Source organism: Notothenia coriiceps, unplaced genomic scaffold (genome assembly GCF_000735185.1).
Source record: "Notothenia coriiceps isolate Sejong01 unplaced genomic scaffold, NC01 NC01_scaffold00037244, whole genome shotgun sequence".
Taxonomy (NCBI): domain Eukaryota; kingdom Metazoa; phylum Chordata; class Actinopteri; order Perciformes; family Nototheniidae; genus Notothenia; species Notothenia coriiceps.
Window position 1 is genome coordinate 2,509,482 of NW_011369945.1, and position 20,364 is coordinate 2,529,845.

Consider the following 20,364-nt stretch of genomic DNA (forward strand, 5'->3'; position numbering starts at 1 on the left):
GGGTGTGTGTGGTGGAGGGATCAGAGGCGGGGCATGTGCTGAGGTGAGTGGCGGTGGTTTCTGTCTCAGGCTTCGCTGTGTGTAGAGGCCTTCAATGAGTGTGTTCATGTGTGTTTGTGTGCATGTATGCATATGTGTGTCCTCGCGGTGCTGATCACAGGCGGCAGGCTCACCGGGGCCCTCACACCAAACACTGGCCGATTTCACGCTCGCACAATAGGCTGAATCCCTCTGCAGCAGAGCGTAGAGGGTTTTTGGCAGGAAAGCTTTAAACTGTCTCCATTGCTGTGGTGGTTAGTTTAGCAAATATTTTACCTGGTTAACTTCCTGTTTGGGCTTTGGTTTACTTTTAAAACTGTGATAAAAACATATGTCTGAGATGTATGTACACATTTTAGCTATGATAACAGTGTGACTCAAGGGATGGCAATGTTGTTTTTTTGGTCACTTTAGCCCCGACTGAAATATCTCAATAGCTATTGAACAGAGCGAGAAGACATTTTGAAGAGTTGGTCCCAACATGAAAAACCCTACAGTCTTTGGTTATCCTCTGATGGATTTGTGACTTTGAGTGAAATGTCCCTTCAAATATTGGATGGACTATCCTGAAATTGTGTACCAGCAATGAGGATCACCTCAGAATTAGTTCCTTTGTCTTTAATTTCTAAAATGTTTGTCCAGCGTCTTAATCAGGTCTAAAATGTATCCAATACTAGGTCTGTATTAAATGTTTCACTGCAAATAGTCCTGCCTTAGTTTAGGTAGGATGAACAGCTTATCACCTTAGTCAAGCTCCTTAAACTGCCGTGATGTAATTATTTGATCGGACAAAAATGTCTATTCTTCCTCAATCGTACACTATCATTTAACAGCTTGAAAAAAATGGGTTGAGTGATTTATAAATGTGGTTGCTTTTGATGAAAGCTTGGCTATTTTAAAATGGAAGGCTTGTGCCTATGTGCAACAGGTCCTATGCACAACTTTTGCTTGCTAATGCAAAAACTAAAAGGAAGTTTGTGAGGCCAGAGAGCCTTGGGGTCTCCCGTCATGGTTATAATAAATGGATAAATAACTGGTTCCTATTGTCTCCTTGTAGGTGATCTTTGCCCTGAACCAGACGTTACTACAGCAGGAGTCTTTGAGGGCCGGAAGCCTTCAGGTCCCCTACACCACCGAAGACCTCATCAGACACTACAACTGTGGAGACCTCAACTCCATCATCTTCAATCACGACACCTCACAGGTCAGTCTTACTTCATCTTGTGTGATGTAGCAGTGGACTTTAAATTATTTCTCCCTAATTAATAAACTAAGAGTCGTTTTGACCCTTTGACCCTTTGGAGTGTCCCAGTGACACGACCTTTGACCCTTTACCTTCACCCCTCAACCCTCTGACCGACCCTTCATCCCCCACACCTCCTCCTACACCCAGCCTCTCTATACATTGCCAATTTGGCTCTTCTGTTCCTACTTGCCATGTCTTTCTCTCCATTATTTACCCATTCACCCTCCTAACAATCCCGGTGCACCTTCAGTTCAAATACACATTTTTGATTAATGTGTTTTTAGAATGTATTTTTCTTTGAATGAAAAGGAATCTCCTCTCCCCCTTCCCCTTTTAACCTTCTCGGCTTAACCTGAACCATCCTCTCTGCACCCTGTAGGTCCCTAACTTCAACAATGTGACACTGCCACTCAGCGAGCAGGTGACCGCCCAGGAAATAGACAGCTACTTTCGACAGGAACTCATCTACAAGAGGAACGAGAGGATGGGGAACAGGGTCAAGTCACTGCTAGAGAATCACCCTGACAAGAGCTTCTTCTTCGCCTTTGGAGCAGGTTGGTGATCAATATTAAAATGCATAAAACAGAAACATTTCAGCTATCGACAGACACAGAGACATATGGGTCTTTATTTGTCTCTGTTCATCAAAGCAGTCGAGGAGATTGCAACAACAAAATGGCTTAAATTCCTCTTTTTGTCAGGAGAGCACTTCTGCAAAGCAGAGCTTAACAACTGAGCAGCTTAACAGACTCATGGAGAGAAAGAGAAAACAGAGACAACTTAGAAAAGCGGAAACGGAGATGCCGGCCTCAGAGTTGGTACTGGTTAATTAGCTTCTCTCTGTAATCTGAAAGGCAATACAGCTGCTTTCAGAAAATAGAATATCATTTAAAAATACAATTAAAAGATATTTCCACAATCAAACTTTTCCTCATTGGATGGGACAAATACGAAGGTATGTCTTTTAAGATTCCACATATTCCCCCCAGGGCACTTTCTTACCTACTTTTATAACAAATTCCCATTTGTTGTGTTTTCCTTCTCATTGTTTGTTGATTCTGTTGACGTGCAGAATAAACTAAACCAGCCCAGACGAAACCAATGAATCTCCAGCTTTATCAGCTCTGGGTCCAAATAAAACAGAAACGGATGTGTCTATAGGGCGGAGGCTCAATAAAACATCCTTTTTATCAGTTTATAGCTGTGCAGAAACGGACCACTGGTCTGTTTGAGTTCTTTTACACACTTTCAGAAATGTTTGTTAAATTCTTTGAATTCCTCTATAACTATGCAGCAAGCTCATAAGAGGCTGATAAGGGAGGATACAGAGAGCAGATAACAGCAAAGAAGATTCCAGAGAAGTTATCTACTTAAGTGTGGATTCCTCTGTGTGTGTGTGTGTGTGTGTGTGTGTGTGTGTGTGTGTGTGTGTGTGTGTGTGTGTGTGTGTGTGTGTGTGTGTGTGTGTGTGTGTGTGTGTGTGTGCGCGTACGTACGTCTGTGCTTATTCATTTAACTTGATTTGACGATTATCTAAAGCAGACCGTCTTATTGGTATTTCCCCCCCTGATTGCTTAATCAAAGCTTTGCCTGGACCTAATAGAGAAGAAGAAGATGGAGGGCTATTTTGCAATCATTCCTTCAAATTGATTTTCTGTCTAGATAAAGTTAGTTTTTTTATTTTGCCCAAACATATCATTCTTCTCACGCCGGACAGTGTTATATGCTGTATTTTAAATATAACATATTTTTAACACAAATCTGTATAAGTACAAATAAATTATATAATGTTCAAAAGAAAGACTATGTTACAAGCCTAAATATATACACTGAGTTTAATTTACATTTGAAGGTAAATAATCAATTAATTAAATATTTATTTTAGTTCCTGTGGTCATATAACCTTTGCCAGGAAAATGTGATTCTTTTTTTTTTTTAAACGTGTGCAAAATCAGTATACATCAAAAATGAATTTCTAACACCTTCAATCTAAAGTGTAGTTAACAACAACGGAAATAATTTCTTCTAAGAAATGGAAAATAGACAAATCCAAATCAAATGTCACCCTTTTTTATAAATCTATCATCAGATGTGAAGAATGGTTTCAACATGTTCACTTTATGAAACTATAGTACAACAAAATTGTTGAATTAGAATGTCCATTTCACATAAATGGCACTATATTGACTTTTAAGTTACCTAAGTCATTTTTACCATCGCTGAAACCATAAAAGCCTTAAGAAAACATTTTTACAGTAAAGGGCATGTTCACTTGGAAAAAATCTGTTTATCCAAAATGTGATTTAGCTCATTATGGGATATGTTTGGAGAAGAGAGGATCAATGTTCAGAGCCATCAATTTGAACAGTCAGATTTTCCTTGTGATGACATCGTCTGAAACGTCCTGATTCAACGTTTCTTTGGTCATTTCGAGGCAGAGAAGCAGCACAGTTTGAGCAGAGCGAGCGAGAGGCCTTCACAGTCTGTTGGTCTCTGAGCTGGCAGGAAACAGCTGAGGAAAAGCAGACACACACACACACACACACACACACACACACACACACACACACACACACACACACTACAATGAAGCCCATTATGTCGGCATACTTTACTTCCCTGTTTCCATCAGGTGTGGGAGTCTTATCGGTGACCATCTCATGTTTCTTTTAAAAAGGACTTCTTGACAGATTTATCAAGCAATTATTATCTATTCTGCATTTTGTCTTATATTACTCAACTTTCAGTGTGATGTTATAAACAGGAAGTCAATCCAGGAGCTTCAGAATGTAAGACTAAGTAACCACGAAGCAGGAAATATAAAAACTATTAACCCTGAAAAAGACCTACATGGTTCAAAACATGTCGGCTTTTAAATGATTACGCCGCCATTATAGGCTTTTTAAATGTTTCATTCCTTTTGGTTATTTTTTTGTATATTTGGGATTTCCCCTGTTTTTGAAGAGCTCCCACATCCTTCATCTGCCGTTGAGTACAAGCCCAGAACAACCAGTTCTCTTCCTTCTCTTGTCAGTGTGACATGTTGCAGTGACCGGGAACTTGGAGAGAACTTAAATTGAGTTGCTGCGGGATTTAGCAAAATTATTATTTCTTGAAATTGATCCAGACTAAATTGGATTCAAAAGGGAATTAGCCAAATATCTAGCATACTTCTCTTCCCCGAGTAATGATCCCATTAGCCTGCAGGGGGCTGGCCTGCAGATTCCTGAATGACCTTTGTGGAAAATTGTTGAGGGTTTTTATTTTCCCCCATTATAAGCTGTATTGCCAAAACAAGTTCGCAAAACAGTTTATACGTAGTCATTTATTCCCTGTCAAATTGCCTGGTTGGATGTAGATTGTGCTTCGCCAAAGGAAACTCAAGAGAGGAGCATAAGTGTGTTTGTCAGGATTAATGGCAGTAAGTGTGTGAAAAAGTACACTGCGACAGCTTTAAATCTGATAAGCAGGAACGCTTTAAGCTTCTTTGCCAAAATGGCCATTAAAATTATGATGATCCTGCATCCTTCATCATTTTTCCAATGAAATATCTTTAGCTATTTGTTGCTACCACAGTGAAACAACATGCTCATAGATCATCAATTTGGATCGGCATTTAAATAACTTTTTCTCATATGAAGCAGAAATCGGAATTGAAAGGAAGGCATGCATGATCATGTAGCACTAAAAGTAATACAGTAGTTAAGAAAAGTGGATAAATGTGCTGTTTTTCTTTCTCATCCGCGTCTATGGGGAAGAATCATTTCGTGATATTTTGGGTTTGGGAAATTGTTTATGGAGAAAGCATTAATGGTTAGGCAGTTGCACACTGCCAAACCAGAGCTAACATTTCTAACCGTAAATGATTTTTCATGTGCCTCCAGCTTAACACACACACACTCACACACCAAAAGCCATAGCCATGCACTAATTTACTCTCTGTTTTGTTTTTTGTGATTGTGGCTATAATCTTGAGCGATTATCAGATGAGGAAAAGACAAACAAATTCCTTTTCCGTCTTTTCTTTCATAGCATACAGACATTATTTCTTCTCATGAATCCACAGCTGAACCCTTTTTTTTTGTCTAGAGCCACTTGCCATTTGTCAACAGTCATTTACACTTTGACGCCAAACCAGTAAACACACTAAAGACGAAAAAAACACATTACAAGATGCAGTTGCTTTTGACAAAACAATTGAAGTGCTTTTCAAATGAATTCAAATATTCAATGACTTCCTACTGTTTCTAAGATAGAGATCTACTGGTTGTATCCAAACCCTTTAGAATGAGTCCTGTGACCAATTTTTGAATCCCAGCCCTCGCTGTTGGAGAAACTTTGTTTTTGCAGCGGTCTGGTCAGGTTAGTGGTCAGAAAGGAAAAAAAGTCAAACAAACACAAGTGGTCACTGGTCAGCCCAGAGGAACACACACATCTTTCTCTGCCTCGCTCCGTCTCTCCTCCACACTTGCTCTCTTTCTTCGCCCACACCATACTCTCCGTTTCATTTTCTGTCAAAGACCTGTCTTCATCTCAACACTTGTCCAGAGGATTTGTGCCGCCTAGGCTTCCATCTTCATTACACAGAGACATGAACAAAGAGAAACACAGAGAGTGTGAGTTGATAAGAGCTGCTTACAACAATGTTATGTTTATGTAGCGCACACCCATGATGACCACCCAGTAGGCTGTTTAATATTATGGGAGCCGTGTGAGATGATTTATGGAATAAGAAACTTGTAAAAGCATGTAACACAACCAGTTTTTACCAGCTCTTAGCCGTTCTGTGCTAACTTAAACAGAAAAGGGGGTTGGTATGGTAACACAACCAATGTTTCAACCTTCACTGACATCCACATCCAACATGTTGTGAATATAAATGCTTTGACAGCAGCTTTTAGTTTTGGCAACATTTCAGTGGTGCTTATTTTTGTGAAGCAACAAACCTTGCTTACTGGCTAGAAACGTATTTTTGACAGATAAGGTTTGCCAGTTCTTACACTCTGTCTGGAAGTGTTTGAGTCTCAGCAGGCCTGCAGGATATTTGGAAGAGTATCTTGGATGGATCTTGCTGTAGTCATATCCACAAGTGCAGAAAGACCAAAGTTCTTCCAGTTTTCTTGTGTACACCCAAACCTCTGCTTTTAGTTTGGGGTATTGTCATGCCTCACTATACTTTACTGTACTGTAAGTAAATACCTCCTGGAAATTTGTCTTTCCCTCCCATTTGTTTGTCTGAAATACCATGGCCATCACTCAATGTGAATGATGATGTTTAAAAAGCGCCACATGTTCATACGGGCATATGGAAGCTGTTATAGTTGTGCCCCATAGGTACAGTAACCCAATCCATGTATACAATCTCAACCTGTATTCCCTCTATAATATCAGCCATAGCCTGGCACTCTTGACTTTAATAAAACGATGTGTTTACATATAGCTGAAGGCCGAGGGCTTTTACTAATTCTTCTCTTTTTTTTCTTCTCCAGGCTGAACGCTAATGCATCTATGTTTCAGCCTCAACCCCAAGCTGCTTAGCACATCATGATTCTCCTGCTCCTAAAAAACCACAAATTTGAATATTTGCGGTGGTGTAATTGCCAGGGTGGTTGACAGGCTCTGACGGTTACTGTACTTTGATATGTTTGACTCTTTTCACAGACAATTAAGGTTTGCCTTTGGATCTTTTGCTATTTCGGTTGGTAGGGCCACGCTAAAGTGAATACTGCTCGGTTAGGGAGCTGTTTCGTGCGGTGGGAATGCTGAAATAAATAGGTGGCTTGGCCCCGTGGACTGCGGCTCATGACAGAGGTTGACATGAATTCATAACTCACACGGAGCACCTTGACTTGTCAGTGTGTGGGTAGCTGTGGGTATTAAAGTGGGGGAATAGTCACCTAATACACAGAACTACACTGCAATATAAGAGTTAACCTTCTGTGCCACGTTTGTATTTATAATACTAAAGAAAGAGTATGAAATAATGATGGCAAAAGTAGTAAAAGGGCTTTCTGGTTCAGAGCCGTCTTTGGAATTTGATCCTTTCTGCAAACACTTAAATGTGACAATAAAATAAACCAAGACACTAAAACACAGTGTTTTATGTTTTAATGGAATGGATCATACTGTCATCACCGGTGACCCATGTCCAGGAACCACATGAGCTTATGCAATTTAAAACATGTAAATGGTCATTGCCAGTATCGGCCATTAAAGAATAATAAAATAAATACAGTATATTTAATTTTAATAACAGGGTAACCCGTGCTGAAAACAATATGTCATCATTACAAAACGTTGCTTCGTCTTTGTTTATTTAGAAAATCTGTGTGCAAGACATCTGAAATATTTCCATTGGACTTAATGATTCATCCATATGAAACATGGAGTATTTCCCTCCAATCTCAGCATCTCATATCTTCAATAAAGAGTTGGAACAACATGAAAATGCTATAAAACTGTCAGGCAGTGCGGAATAAGAACATTTAAACTTATTTAGTAAACAGAGGAGTCAGGGATTTAAAAATATACACATTAAAAACGTGTGTTTTTTATGCATTATTTATTTTATATAAACCATGCTTTAACTAGCCCTGTGTGCCTAATATTTCAGTCATAACAGATTGAATGGACCTTCCTATTCATATCCCCAGGCCAAACCTTACACATACCTGGCTCAAATCCCTGCAGTGTGTTTTCACACTAAGCACTACATCACTGCGGTCGACCCCTTTTTTCTTCCCCAGATGGTGTGAAAGTCAGAAACGTGGTGCTTTTTTCACAGAAACTCACCCTCGTAAACAGCCGGTTTACAACTGTTTGGGGCAGTTGCTGACATGAGTACACACATGTCATACAGCACCATTAAAATCCAGACCAGACCTACCACACACTCGGTAGGGAAGCAGGCAGGCAGGGGAGGAACGTCTGCCAACCCTGGATAAAGTCCTGGATTTAAGCTTGAATGACACCTTTATGCTGCAGGCTTTTTTAAAGTCCCGTCTTGTAGGATTATTTGTATTTACTGTGTTGGAGAATAGTTTGCTGTTTTTCTCATACTGTCAGTTTACACTAGAGATTTCCAACAAGTTTGTAATTTTTGTCATGTGAATTATATTTGTACTGTTTTTCAAATAATGTCCTGCCAATTGGGGTACACACACATACAATTATCTCATGGCTGTAACTATGACAAACAACTTACAGTATTTTTGAGTAAGTCTTATGTGTATTTGTAGCGGGCCACACTTGGTTAGCCCTATGTTTTCAGGTCGTATCAGAAAGCAAATCATTACTAATACTACATGTCCCAGAATTCGAGTGGCAAAAACAATCCTTAAGCAGCTTCTGATTTAGAAATAAAACAATGGAGGAACTGACACTACTGTTGACAGTGCAGCCAAAGAAACCTGCATTTTTCCAATTAAAACATCTGTCAATAACCGCGCAAATATTTGAATATAAACAAATACTTTTTTTGGGGTTGCATAGGAAGTCACTTGGCTGTAGAAAGTGATATACGTGAGATACATACAGCGGTCACATTGGATTACATGCATGCAGTGCTCTTATCAATCCCTCCTGCATGTGGATATAGCAGGAAACTGTTACATTGCAAGGTCAAAGGTTATTGCTGAAAAAAAAAGGCAGACTATATTGAAGGTAGAATGTATCAAAAATGATATACACAGTGGTTTTAATATTATTCTTTTTGATATCTTGATATTAAATGCTCCACTATGGTCAGTTTACTTGTGTTGCCTTCTTTCAGTGACAGTACAGTTCTTCATCATGGCTTTGACCGGTCTGAAATACATTTATTTGCAACAGATGGAAAGTAGTGATGACAACATCAGTCACATTTTTATGGGGTGTGACGGACTGACTTACTTGACCCCCTGTCACCGTTTTTTTTTAAGTATGCTTGCGTGGAGCTTCCTCTTGATCTTGCTTCTCTTCAGCTCAGTAATGTTAGCTTACATATTTACGACCCTAAATACAACCCAGACAAACCTTTAACCAGTGGGATGTTAACATGTCAGCAGCGCCTGTAATGTATCATCTGGTACATCTCTGTCTCTTCTTAAATGGGAGGATAAACCTGTCAGCCACTCCGCAGCACTAACTGACTGTTAAGCCGCCGAGTGAAAGGCACCTAAACGTATACATTTAGTTGCACTCATCGGGTCAAAGGCCTCCGTCTCTGCACTTGAAAGACATATTTCATATATCCCGCACTTCTCTCCCCTTGTCACAACAGATTGTTTTGATTTATTGAAAGAGTTGAACTCCTCACCCCCTGACCCCATTCGAACCCAGCAGTATTTCCTTATGCACCTGGAACAGGCTCTTAACATGCCTTCCCAGGGGCTAAACTTTCATTTGGAGCAGAAATACCTCGCTTCTATATGAAAGGGAAAGGGGAAAAGAAAATTATATATGTAGCGAGCGAGCAGCAGTGAATCTATTGATGATTCGGGATTGTTATTGAGGAGCTGTCCCTTTTCATTTTGGAGGTAAGAACATAAAAGAAAGCAACACTGCCCAGGGGGGATGAAGATATGAAGAGACAGAGGAAAACATGACTTGTGTGAGTTGTGGCTTCCACTCTTTCCCCCCTTCTCCCTCTCCCTGTCCCAATGTGGAGTTATTGAATACTTTTTTGAGTGGGTTTTGCTGGTTCGCTGCATGAATGAGCCTGTGTTGCCTGGCGTATGTGTGAGTTCATGCACGATTCTGGCATGCCACAGAGCATACGTTTTCGTTTTTACACTCAAATGAACTGTGTTATATCGATATATCCATTTGGCATTTAGTGAAAGCGCTAGCTCATTACTAATTTGTTAAGAGCTGGGGTTTGCAAAGAACCCAAAATGTTATTTTTGTGAGAATATGCGTCCAAACACAGAAACATTCTAATTATGTTCTTGTTCACAGTTAAAACATTGTTAAATTGTGTGATGCCAATGACTAAACAAACATCTGCATTCAAAACAAACACGCTCCGTTTTCATTAATCATGTTGAAATGACTGTAGTTGCTTTCGTAACTTGTGTTTCACATTACTAAAGGTCTGGAGCAAATGAGAGATTGTCATCATAGAAACAAGGTTGTTCCGTTTCTGTCGAGGCTCTTTCAGATGCTTTAGTTGGTGCAGATGTAAAAGTTGGCCATGTTTTGTTGTGAAGTGTTCACAGGAAGGCATGAGAGTTTTTTGGAAAACCAAGCCTAGTCATGTGTCGAGAAAACATTCTGGTTATATAGTTAGCAAGGGAATGATTAAGGATGAAATGGCATGAACAGATGTTTGGTAATTGACAAGAAAAACATTATTTTAGTAAAATAATCTGGCAGAAAAGGGAGATAAAAAGAGAAAGACTTACATATGGAGAGATAAAACGAGTGTGTATGTAACAGCATTTATCCTGTGGATCTGCTCTTAGTTATTTTAAGACCTAAATCACTGATGATCTGCAGGCCTCATTTGACATCTACACGATCTCTCGCAGATTACTCAAACTAAATAGGCACAAAATTGCCCTCTGAGCCACATGTTTAAGATGGAAGCTCTGTGAGAGAACATCTGAGAAAAACTACGATGTGGAATGCTTTTTAAAAAGTGAGCGGGCATCCGACTCCCCCTCGGTATCCTTTTTCTGAGGCAGTTGAAAGGCTGAGCAGAGACTCGCAGCAGGATGCGAACCGCCATGTGTTTTCAGAGGAAGCAGTTTCGAGGTCATAGTATGCAAACTGCAATAATATATTTTGGAACGTTGGGATGAACAAAAGCACGCGTCTGTAGAAAATAAACTCTGCTATGGCTTCAGAAGTCCTGCTGGTTGGCGAGATGCATGATTGTGTTCAGAACTCTGGTGAATGAAAGTCTGCAGTTGATTTTTGTAGTGAAACTCTTCTGGTTGTGAAGTTTGGTAGAAACCAATTTCACTTTCTTACTTAAGTTCAGTACTGCCTTTGAACAATTCAAAATACAGTGGTGCTGTTTAATGCTGAACAATGCTGCCATTGTAGTCTGTTTGAACCCACAATGCATTATTCAACTGTGCAGTGTGTGTACCCACACATTTGTAACCCCTTAAAACAAGGATTTGCCTACCTGCAGTCCCTTATCACAAATGGAATAACACGATGTAGATGTGGGGGCAATTTAACCAAGAGCCATCATTTATTTGGGCATAAACTTTTTAAGTTATCTAGTAGATAACAAAAAAGCAAAGCAAAAGATTACAACACAATTAGTCTTTCTGTTTTACTATTCTGTTTAAGTGATAGGATGTAATTTCACAACCCCTCAGATTTGTCATGTGACCCCTTGGTGGTTCCGAAAAAAAAATGTGTTTAACAGCATGATGTATATTTAGTCATTTTGTACAACGTTTAGTGGTCATAAAGTCCATCTACCATGATTTAATGGCAAAACAGCAATAGTTTACTTATATCATTTTAAAAATAGCTTTAAGTACATTTGCTTAATGTACAATTAGTACATTTTGGGGAGCTACATTTCTTTGACGGCTACAGTGACTATATAAATGAACATGTTATAAACAAATGATATGATGCATATGGCACTTTTATGATAATAATAAAAACACAGCCAACCTGAGGTCATGTGGGCTGGGTTCCCCTCACTGCTCTTAAACTGCTTTTAACATCTCCTTCCATCTGCTTTTATAGTAATAATATTCTCTGACACAGTATTTCTAACAAAAATAAGATATTCAGTGGCGGGGACATTCAGAGCTGGCAGTGCTCCGGTTTACTTTGTCAGAAACTGCTCACTTTTACAGAATTCTCTGACTTTGATCACCGTTTCATGCGACCACAGTGAATGAGCTGGTGTGTGCTCAAGCGCCATAATTTCTTGGCAGAAAGAGCAAAACTTCGAGAGAGTGTAGAGACTATTGCAGCCTGACAGATGTAATCCCTAACACGGCTCCAAAGTGCTGTGTGCCACCACACATTTTGAGTGAGGGTTTATTTAAAAAACAACCTCACGCCACAGGCCTCTTATGCGCTCTGTTTCTCATTTATTCCCTGCATAAATTCAAGTTGCTCAGCACGATCTCAGGAGAACTTGTGCAGACAACTTAGCCGTTTTTGGTCTAACGAAAAACATATTAAATCTCAAATAAAACACAGAGTGACTACTGAGTGTTCATAAAGAAGGTGGAAATGTTACATCTTGCGTGCAATTTTACTCATCAACCGTTTTTTTACAAGCTAAACAAACCACCTCCTCCATTATTCCTGCCAGCCACATTTCCAATCGCATCTACAGTATGATAAATGTAACTTTAATGCTTTCCAGCAGAACATCAGTCTTCAGCCTTTGTCTCGAGGTGTGACGTAAATCGTAGAAACATTGAGATGACTCTACTTTTAGATGATAAATTAGCTTGGGTAAACAATAACGTTTCATGATACGTGAAAATGAGAGATGAAGTGGAAGTGAAGGTCTTACATTAACAAAATGCCAATTTGATTAAAAGAAAAGGGATATTTCTTCACTGGCTTTTACAGAATGGACACAAATAGAGGGTAGACAACAGAAAAGGCAAATCATAGTAATCAAAAAAGGCAAAAACTGTGTTTAAAGAGAGTGGAAATACAAGTATGACGAAACTCCTGCTGCAGTGTTTTTTTTGTTGAAGCTGGGGAACCCTGTTAGACTTTAGTTCACGGTTAAATCAAATGATTTTAACAAATTTATTAGCAGAATAGCTATTTTCTTTACTTCTAAACAACTACTGTATGTTTAAAGTTTTCTGATAAAGGATATTGGAGAAGATTTGGTTTATTTTTTCTTTGGAGATTTGCACTTTCTACACCCAATCTCCCTGGTTTCACTTTGCAAATGGTTGAAAAACCTGCATGCCAAATTGAGATACCACTTCAAGCAGCCCACGCTACACTCCTTTTTTGTATAGCAGACTTGACATAGGCACCATGTCAAGGTACAGTCTACATAACCTCAATAGAGAAGTGTTTGAGCCCCACACTGAAGGCCTTACAGGATGCTCTTATCCTCAGCTATCACAGTCTGGCATCTGACAACTTAACATTCCTGTTTTGTTGTGCTTACCCTTTCCCTTTGTCTATATTCCTGAGTTTATTTCCATGTTAAATTCAACTATTGACGTGTTCGCTTCTGCCTGTCTTGAAATCTCTTGTTATTCGTCTACATTAGGTCTGTTGTTTTCTTGCTTCAGTTTGTCTATCATCTTCCCACCATCTCGACAGTCTGTTTACGAAAGAGCGATCGGTATCAATTTGACAATAATGGAGTGACCTATTGAATTCAGCCTTTTTCTGAACTGTGCGTCTCACTATGGCTGAGAGCAATAGAAAGACAAATGTTTTGGTGGTGGTTGTCATGTTAGCATTCTTTGGCTTGACTTGAGAAAGGCTTATTCCATGGAACAGAGGTGGGTGCGTGGCTTCGACCTGCTGTTTTGTTTCTTTCATATTCACACATCCATATCACAGCTGTCTCTATCACACATCACTATCTCTATCTTGTATCTTACACTCAGAACTGTATCCTGGAGGAATTAGAATTGAAAAGCTGTCCAATTCTAAGGAGGGTTTTTGAGGTATAACTTCACTATTGATGTTGCGTTTGAAGAGGTGTCAATAACCATAATGGGGATTTTTTCAACTTTATGGCTTTAAATTCATAACAGATGGTAAAATGCTTTCTCTTTTATGAAATCACCTTATTACTCGTGACTTGGATTGCGAAAGCATATGTCTACCAAATGTTTCTTTTGCCAATTAACAAGAAACAACGCAACATATTTCAGTCAACAACAAAAAATACAAAAAAAAGCATCGCTTGCATTGAATCATATTTCTAACATAATATTAACCAAACTCACATTTAAAATAAATAAAGACAGATGATAAAAAAAAGGGATAAAATAATAATCTCCTTTATGTTTTAAAGCCAACATAGCGAATCACAACCCTACTTAGACTTAAAAAATACACAAAAACAAGGTTTGGCATTATTGTTGCGTTAGTAAAATGTTTCTGCTGTATTCATGTTAATGGTTTAAAATGTAATTGACTGAAAGTAATGATGACATCACCTTTTAAAATAAGGCCTTTACAGCAGATTGTTAATGAATGAGCAGTAAAAGCATTAAAACAACATTCAGAGGTTTAGTTTGGCTCAGACTGTTTCAACCTAAAACTTGACTACTCTGGTTCTACGTCAATCTATGATTTTTTAAAATCCCTACACACATTACTTGGCTGAATCATATATACTTTTGTTTTAACAGTGTATCATTTATTTTTACGAGATAGAGTGCAGTGGAGGGAAAATTGAAAGATGCAACAGATTGGAGTTAAAATGTAATATGATGTAGGTTTTGGACTTGTTTAAACCAATGACAGTGCAAAAGGTTCCTCTTCCAAACTGAATTTGTGGGTTTGTATGCAGACACATTTAACCAAACATATCTTTTGGCTACTTCCATTCTCTCCATTGCTATTATTTTAGGAATATCCTTATCCTGCATGGAGTTGGGATCCAAATGACAATGTATAGCTGAAAAGAACATCATACTAAATGTATTCCAGGCGAAAACATACATCTTTGAAACTATTTTTCCGTAGCTCATCCAGTGGTAAAGAATCTTGGTGCCTGCTCGGATGAATATTATATTTACATTAAGAGACTCTTAGGTCTCAACACCACAAGTTGGCTACTTAAATTATCAAAGTTTGACTTAAAAAAACAACATGAACTGCTCTTATCCAGTAATTTAATTGCGGTTTTTTATTTACATAAAGCAGTTAGTGTTTCGCTGCTGCATTCCTTTCTTCCTGTCGTCTTTTCAGCATTTTGGCTCTGCTGTGCGCCAGTCTTGAGTTCACTACTTTTGTCCGTACAGAAATATCTAAACAATTGATGATGGATTGCCATTTTGTACGTTCATGGTACCAAGAGGATTGATTTTTCTTCCTGTGCTGCCACAAGGTTCTCTTAAACTGTTTTTAAAATGACATAATGTTTAACTGCATGCTAAGGGAATTAAAATATATCTTGCCACAAAGGAATAAAGAATGATGAAGTCAGGACTGATATAATCCATTTCAATGCTACCACATATAATTACTCTCAACTTACTTGACAGTATTTAATCAAATTGTCTCTCGTTTGAAACCAACAGCGTCCTGTTCTTTTCAAACAAATTGCACTTGACTGCTAATGGATGAGGTTTAGCTATAATACAGGAAGACTGTCCATCAAAGACATTTAACAATATGATATAACCAGGGATAACGCACTATATAAGCAAATGCGTTTTTTCCAGACATTTGATATGTGTGTTAATATAGGACTGACATTGTTTGGAAAACACCAGGGTGACTGTGTGGTCTTTATGCCAGTGGATACCCAATAATTTTTCTGTTATTTGTCTTTGACATGACTGTCACTGTATGGATGGCTGCGTCTATTTAACTGTTGAAGACACTGAGTTTTTACTTGCCTGTCAGCAGCTCGGTTAGCCAAAACAGTGATTTTCCAGTAAAGTCTTTGGCTGCTTAGTACATCCGATGTCCTAGAAACGTCAAGTCTCAAACTTCAGCCTATTATTTACTTTTGACAATCATTTGAAAAGCTTTAAACTCTCTCTTTTAACAACCCTGTTTCTGCCTATGTGATTTATGCACAATTGATGTGTCTCAAACCACTGTAGTGTTGAATATCTAAGCAGGAATAGAAAGCCTAAAATCAGTTGCATGATAAATTCAAGCCAAACGTTTGTGGTTTGATGTAATTTGCAATAAACGTTACTTCCAGGAAGCTACCTAATAAAACATTCTGCAGAGTAAAGAAAAAACATGACACCTCACTGTCATTTTCTCCAAAAAAAGGCTTCATTGGGGTCTTAGTAGTAATGATAATGGGCCGTGGGGCCAGCTGACTTGCAGGGAACACGTGTACATAAACAGTTAGCAATAGCTCTACGAGGCAGAATGGCCTCAGTTCTGCCTGTAGCGTTTGTTTATCCAACATGCTGTAATGTTATGAGAACTCCTGCTTGGGCCCTGGTTACAAGTTGTAATGTAAATATTGATGTGTATGGAAAAGGAACGCTACTTAAGGCTTACCATATGCTCTAATAATTTGAGCTGCTGATTGTGGAGACTGGATGTATTTCTAAGGACGGGTACCTCCGTGGTCTCATGTTCCTCTGACTGGGTTACAGGTGTGCTGACAACGTATTAGAAATGTGTTTTCTAACTGACCACTCAGTTACTGGTCTTTCATATTTAGAAGCTGTGTTGTAAATTGGAAACGATAATACAATTAGAAATGCATACAGGTGGTGTGGACCAAGCCAAGGCCAATGGTGCATTCATATGCTCTTCGGATGGTTTCTTTTCCCAAATTGGGAAGTCATTCTTCAAACTTTGATGTCTTCATGAGATTTAAGATAAAATCGGAAATTAACATGGACATACTGGATAAGTGAACATTGAGTTGAAGATTAAAATGGCAAAAAATGCAGATATTTTATGTTATTCTCTATTATGTCATATTAAGCTAACATTCTATGATGTTTGGACTTTTCAAAGACATCACCTTGGACCTTTGAGGACAAGGGATAGACATATTTTTAGACCAGATGATTAATCTCAAATACCATGGGCAGATGAATCGATTAATCTTCTGTGACTTCAACCAAGTGTTTTAGGAGCTTTCACGTAAAAACATCTTGGATATGGGACATTAACTTTGGTCTTTGGTGTGAACGCTGTGTCTTTGTACACCCAGCCTCACCATGCCTCAGCCATTGTGTTTCCTCCAATGGCTGACTCTTATAGAAGCTGTCACTTCATAGAAAAGTTCAGTCAATATAATAACAACTCTGTACGTTTCTATAAGCGTGACATGAGCTAATCTATGACCCTCCAACTCAGCGGTGCCATGTATGAAAGTGGCTGCATGTATGGAGTTTGCTGTGAATGAAAGCTTTCAGGTCTGTTCCTGGTCTTTATCTCTACCATCTCCCCTCGCTCAGCTCTGCTGGAAACACATACAGTCTACATATTGTGCATTGAAGTACATACTTTGGCACATTTCATAGATTTAAAATGTATGAAATTGGCCTAAATAAATAATCTGTGGAAATATATGTCAGATGTCACAGATGTCACTTCAGAAGTGTGCTTCTTAAACTGTGGGCTGGGTCCTAACATGGGCCGGGGGCCTGGTTCTAGTACAGTGGTTCTCAAACCTTTTCTGTCAGAGAAAAAAAAAAGTCGGGCCCCCTCAACACAAATAGTCAGGCTCAGTGGCGGCGCCATATATTTCTTTTGGGGATGCTGTGGGGTAGCTTGAAAATGTACCGGTCGCTACAGTGGAATTTTCTACTGTAACAATCCCCATACATATACACAGTGTACCCGCGACAGTTACAATGAAGGCTCGATAATCAGCTCACGGCTTATAGGTGTAAGCAGGGGTAAAGTGCTGTTTTTATAGGTGGTGATTGGACCTCACATAGGGGGGTCCGAGGGCAAGCTCCCCCGGGAAGATTTATTTTTAAATATTGAAGTTAAAAGCATCAATCTGGTGCACTTTGAGAGCAAAATGAAGAGATCTATGGATACATCTCTCAACACCCATATGAAACAGAACTGTAAACAGATTTACTTTTTCTTTATGGATATTTTACAAATCACCCCCTTTTAAACTATATTCTTTTTTTAATGTCATATAGTATTTCATACCTGTTTTTCATTTATTCTCTTATTTTTTAATAACTATACTGATCATATTAACGTGTGCCTTGGAAATAATTGTTTACATTAATGGTGACCAAAATATTTGAGACCCACTGAGATAACACTGAGAGAGTCCTTTGGTTCACTGAGTCTCTCAGCAGGAGAGGACTCTCCTCCACTTTGTTGTTGAAACAACTCCTCATCTCCGTTAGCGTAGCTCGCTAGCACCAGAAGCTAACAACAACGATCTCTGGTACCAGTGCGCTATCTCTCTCTCTCTCGCTCGCGCACACAAAATGGCTCGCTCCAAACACACACAGAGCCAAGCTTTAATGAAACACAGAGACCCAGACGTAATAGTACTGTATCATATTATTTTTGAATCAATAATAATCATATCATATCAATCATATCAATATTTTTTCAATTTAGGATTTATTTATCTTTTCTTTTTTTTTTATAACCGTTTTTCCTCCTGGTCTCTCGCGCCCCCCCTGGCATGCCACTTTGAGAACCACTGTTCTAGTAGAAGCATGAATGGATGTCTATTTCTTATTGAGGAAACCTATAGGACAAAACTGAAGTGAAACATTGAGCCTAAAGGTGGAGATTTTTTGTTAAAGTGAGTTAAAAAGTGAGAACTGTTTTGTTTAAGACCAATAGTGTGAGATTGAAACGATACTCTGTATGCATATCAACTGGAATAAAACAAAAATAGGTATATAGATTTTCCGCATACTACAAATAACCAGAAAAACCGATGGCGATATTGTGAATACACATGTTTAAGAGGACCATGCAGAGAAAACATCTGTGGCAGAACTTAATACAGCTCATAAAAGTGCTGCAATGTTTACAAGAACGCTCCAAATCATCAATATTTTTACAATTATCATGTATGTTTTGTTTGAAGTAGGAAAGCAAATATGGAAGTAGTTTTCGTCTCCGCAGTGAGTCACTGTATGAGCACCTACTCTTTAAGAATGTCTTCTGTAAATCAGATGTTGATGTTTTTCTGTGTGCCAGTAGGAATTCATTGTTTTTTCACTGATCCAAGATTGATATTCAGATGATTGAGTATTCTGCGTAGAACATGATGTACCTCCATGGGACGAGACAGCATCTGACTGTCGGTCAATTAAAAGAAAAAGGGGGGAAATACATGGGCTTGTATTGTATATCACAAAATTCCGACATTGTTGTAATTTTGCAAACACAATAAACTGTCTTTTTTCTTTCTGACAGAATTTCAGGCCAATGTATTGCTTCATAACAATTATTAGCAGTATGAGTAAGAAACAGAGAGTTAGTTGTCACAAATCACCTGGCATATTAAGGCCCCAAAGATGTGTTAGTGGCCAAAGGCTACATCATACTTGAGGCCCATTTTCAGGAAAAATGCTGAACTTTTTTAACATTATTTTCTGTTTTTACTTTCTGCCTCTTTCCGGGGCATCAATCATACTTAATCAAAGGTGTCTGAGTTACGTTTCTGTTTGCAATTCCATGACTTTGGCACACCAGCAGGCTGCAGGTGTTTCTTTTTTTTTCTTTTGAAGTATGAAACTTGCTCTTGTCAAGGTGGACTGCTGGTCAGAAACATTTTTTATGTGAAATGCTTGTGGTTGCTGTAGTCATTCTTTCTTAATTAAAAAAAAATGTGATCCAAAAATGGGTTCTCTCCTTAGAGTGTGTGAAACTGTACAGTTGATCCACACAGTGAGACAAGTATAGTTGGCTCCATCCAGTTGTAGAGATTAATATTATAGGGAGAAAACAGATTTGTTGATAAGATGTTACCACACTTTTTTTTAACCTTTTTACAAGATCTTTTTCTGCCGCATGGTAACTTAAATACCTTCTACATTCTAAAGCATATAATAGCACTGGGGGTGGAGGGCTTCAACTTTTAAAACCCAGTCCCCAAAAAACACATTGAATTCCCTTGGGGACATGTCAGAATTGATGGTTTACCTCCTAGTATAATTTGCGTGTGTATACGTATTTGTATGTGTGTGCCTTTGAAGATTTGAAGTCCGCCCACCCTTCTGTGGCCCTACATTGTGCCGAACAGCCCCATTTGTCCCACCTTAATCCTCTGACGCAAACTCACATAAATCACACTGAGTTGTTCCTAGACGTGGGCAGGCTGGGAAACTCTGTCCCTCTGTCCTCTCTCCAACTCCCATGGAGAGTTTAGGAGCTGCTGGGTATTCGTTTAACTGACCACCTGTATTGATAATGATTTCATCTCACAAGCAGAAAATAAATGCATGGCTCTTTTGTTCTTCTCCCAGGAGAGCCCTTAGATG

General features: G+C 38.8%; 1 protein-coding gene across 1 annotated transcript in view; it reads left to right on the forward strand.

Annotated features, from left to right (window-relative positions):
• Nucleotides 1-20,364, forward strand: part of trabd2a (TraB domain containing 2A) — a 66,605-nt gene that overhangs the window by 35,420 nt on the left and 10,821 nt on the right. Inside the window, exons 3-4 of the mRNA XM_010793238.1 lie at nucleotides 1,097-1,243; nucleotides 1,665-1,839. Of these exons, the coding sequence (XP_010791540.1) occupies nucleotides 1,097-1,243; nucleotides 1,665-1,839 (322 nt within the window). The remainder of the gene's footprint in view (nucleotides 1-1,096; nucleotides 1,244-1,664; nucleotides 1,840-20,364) is intronic.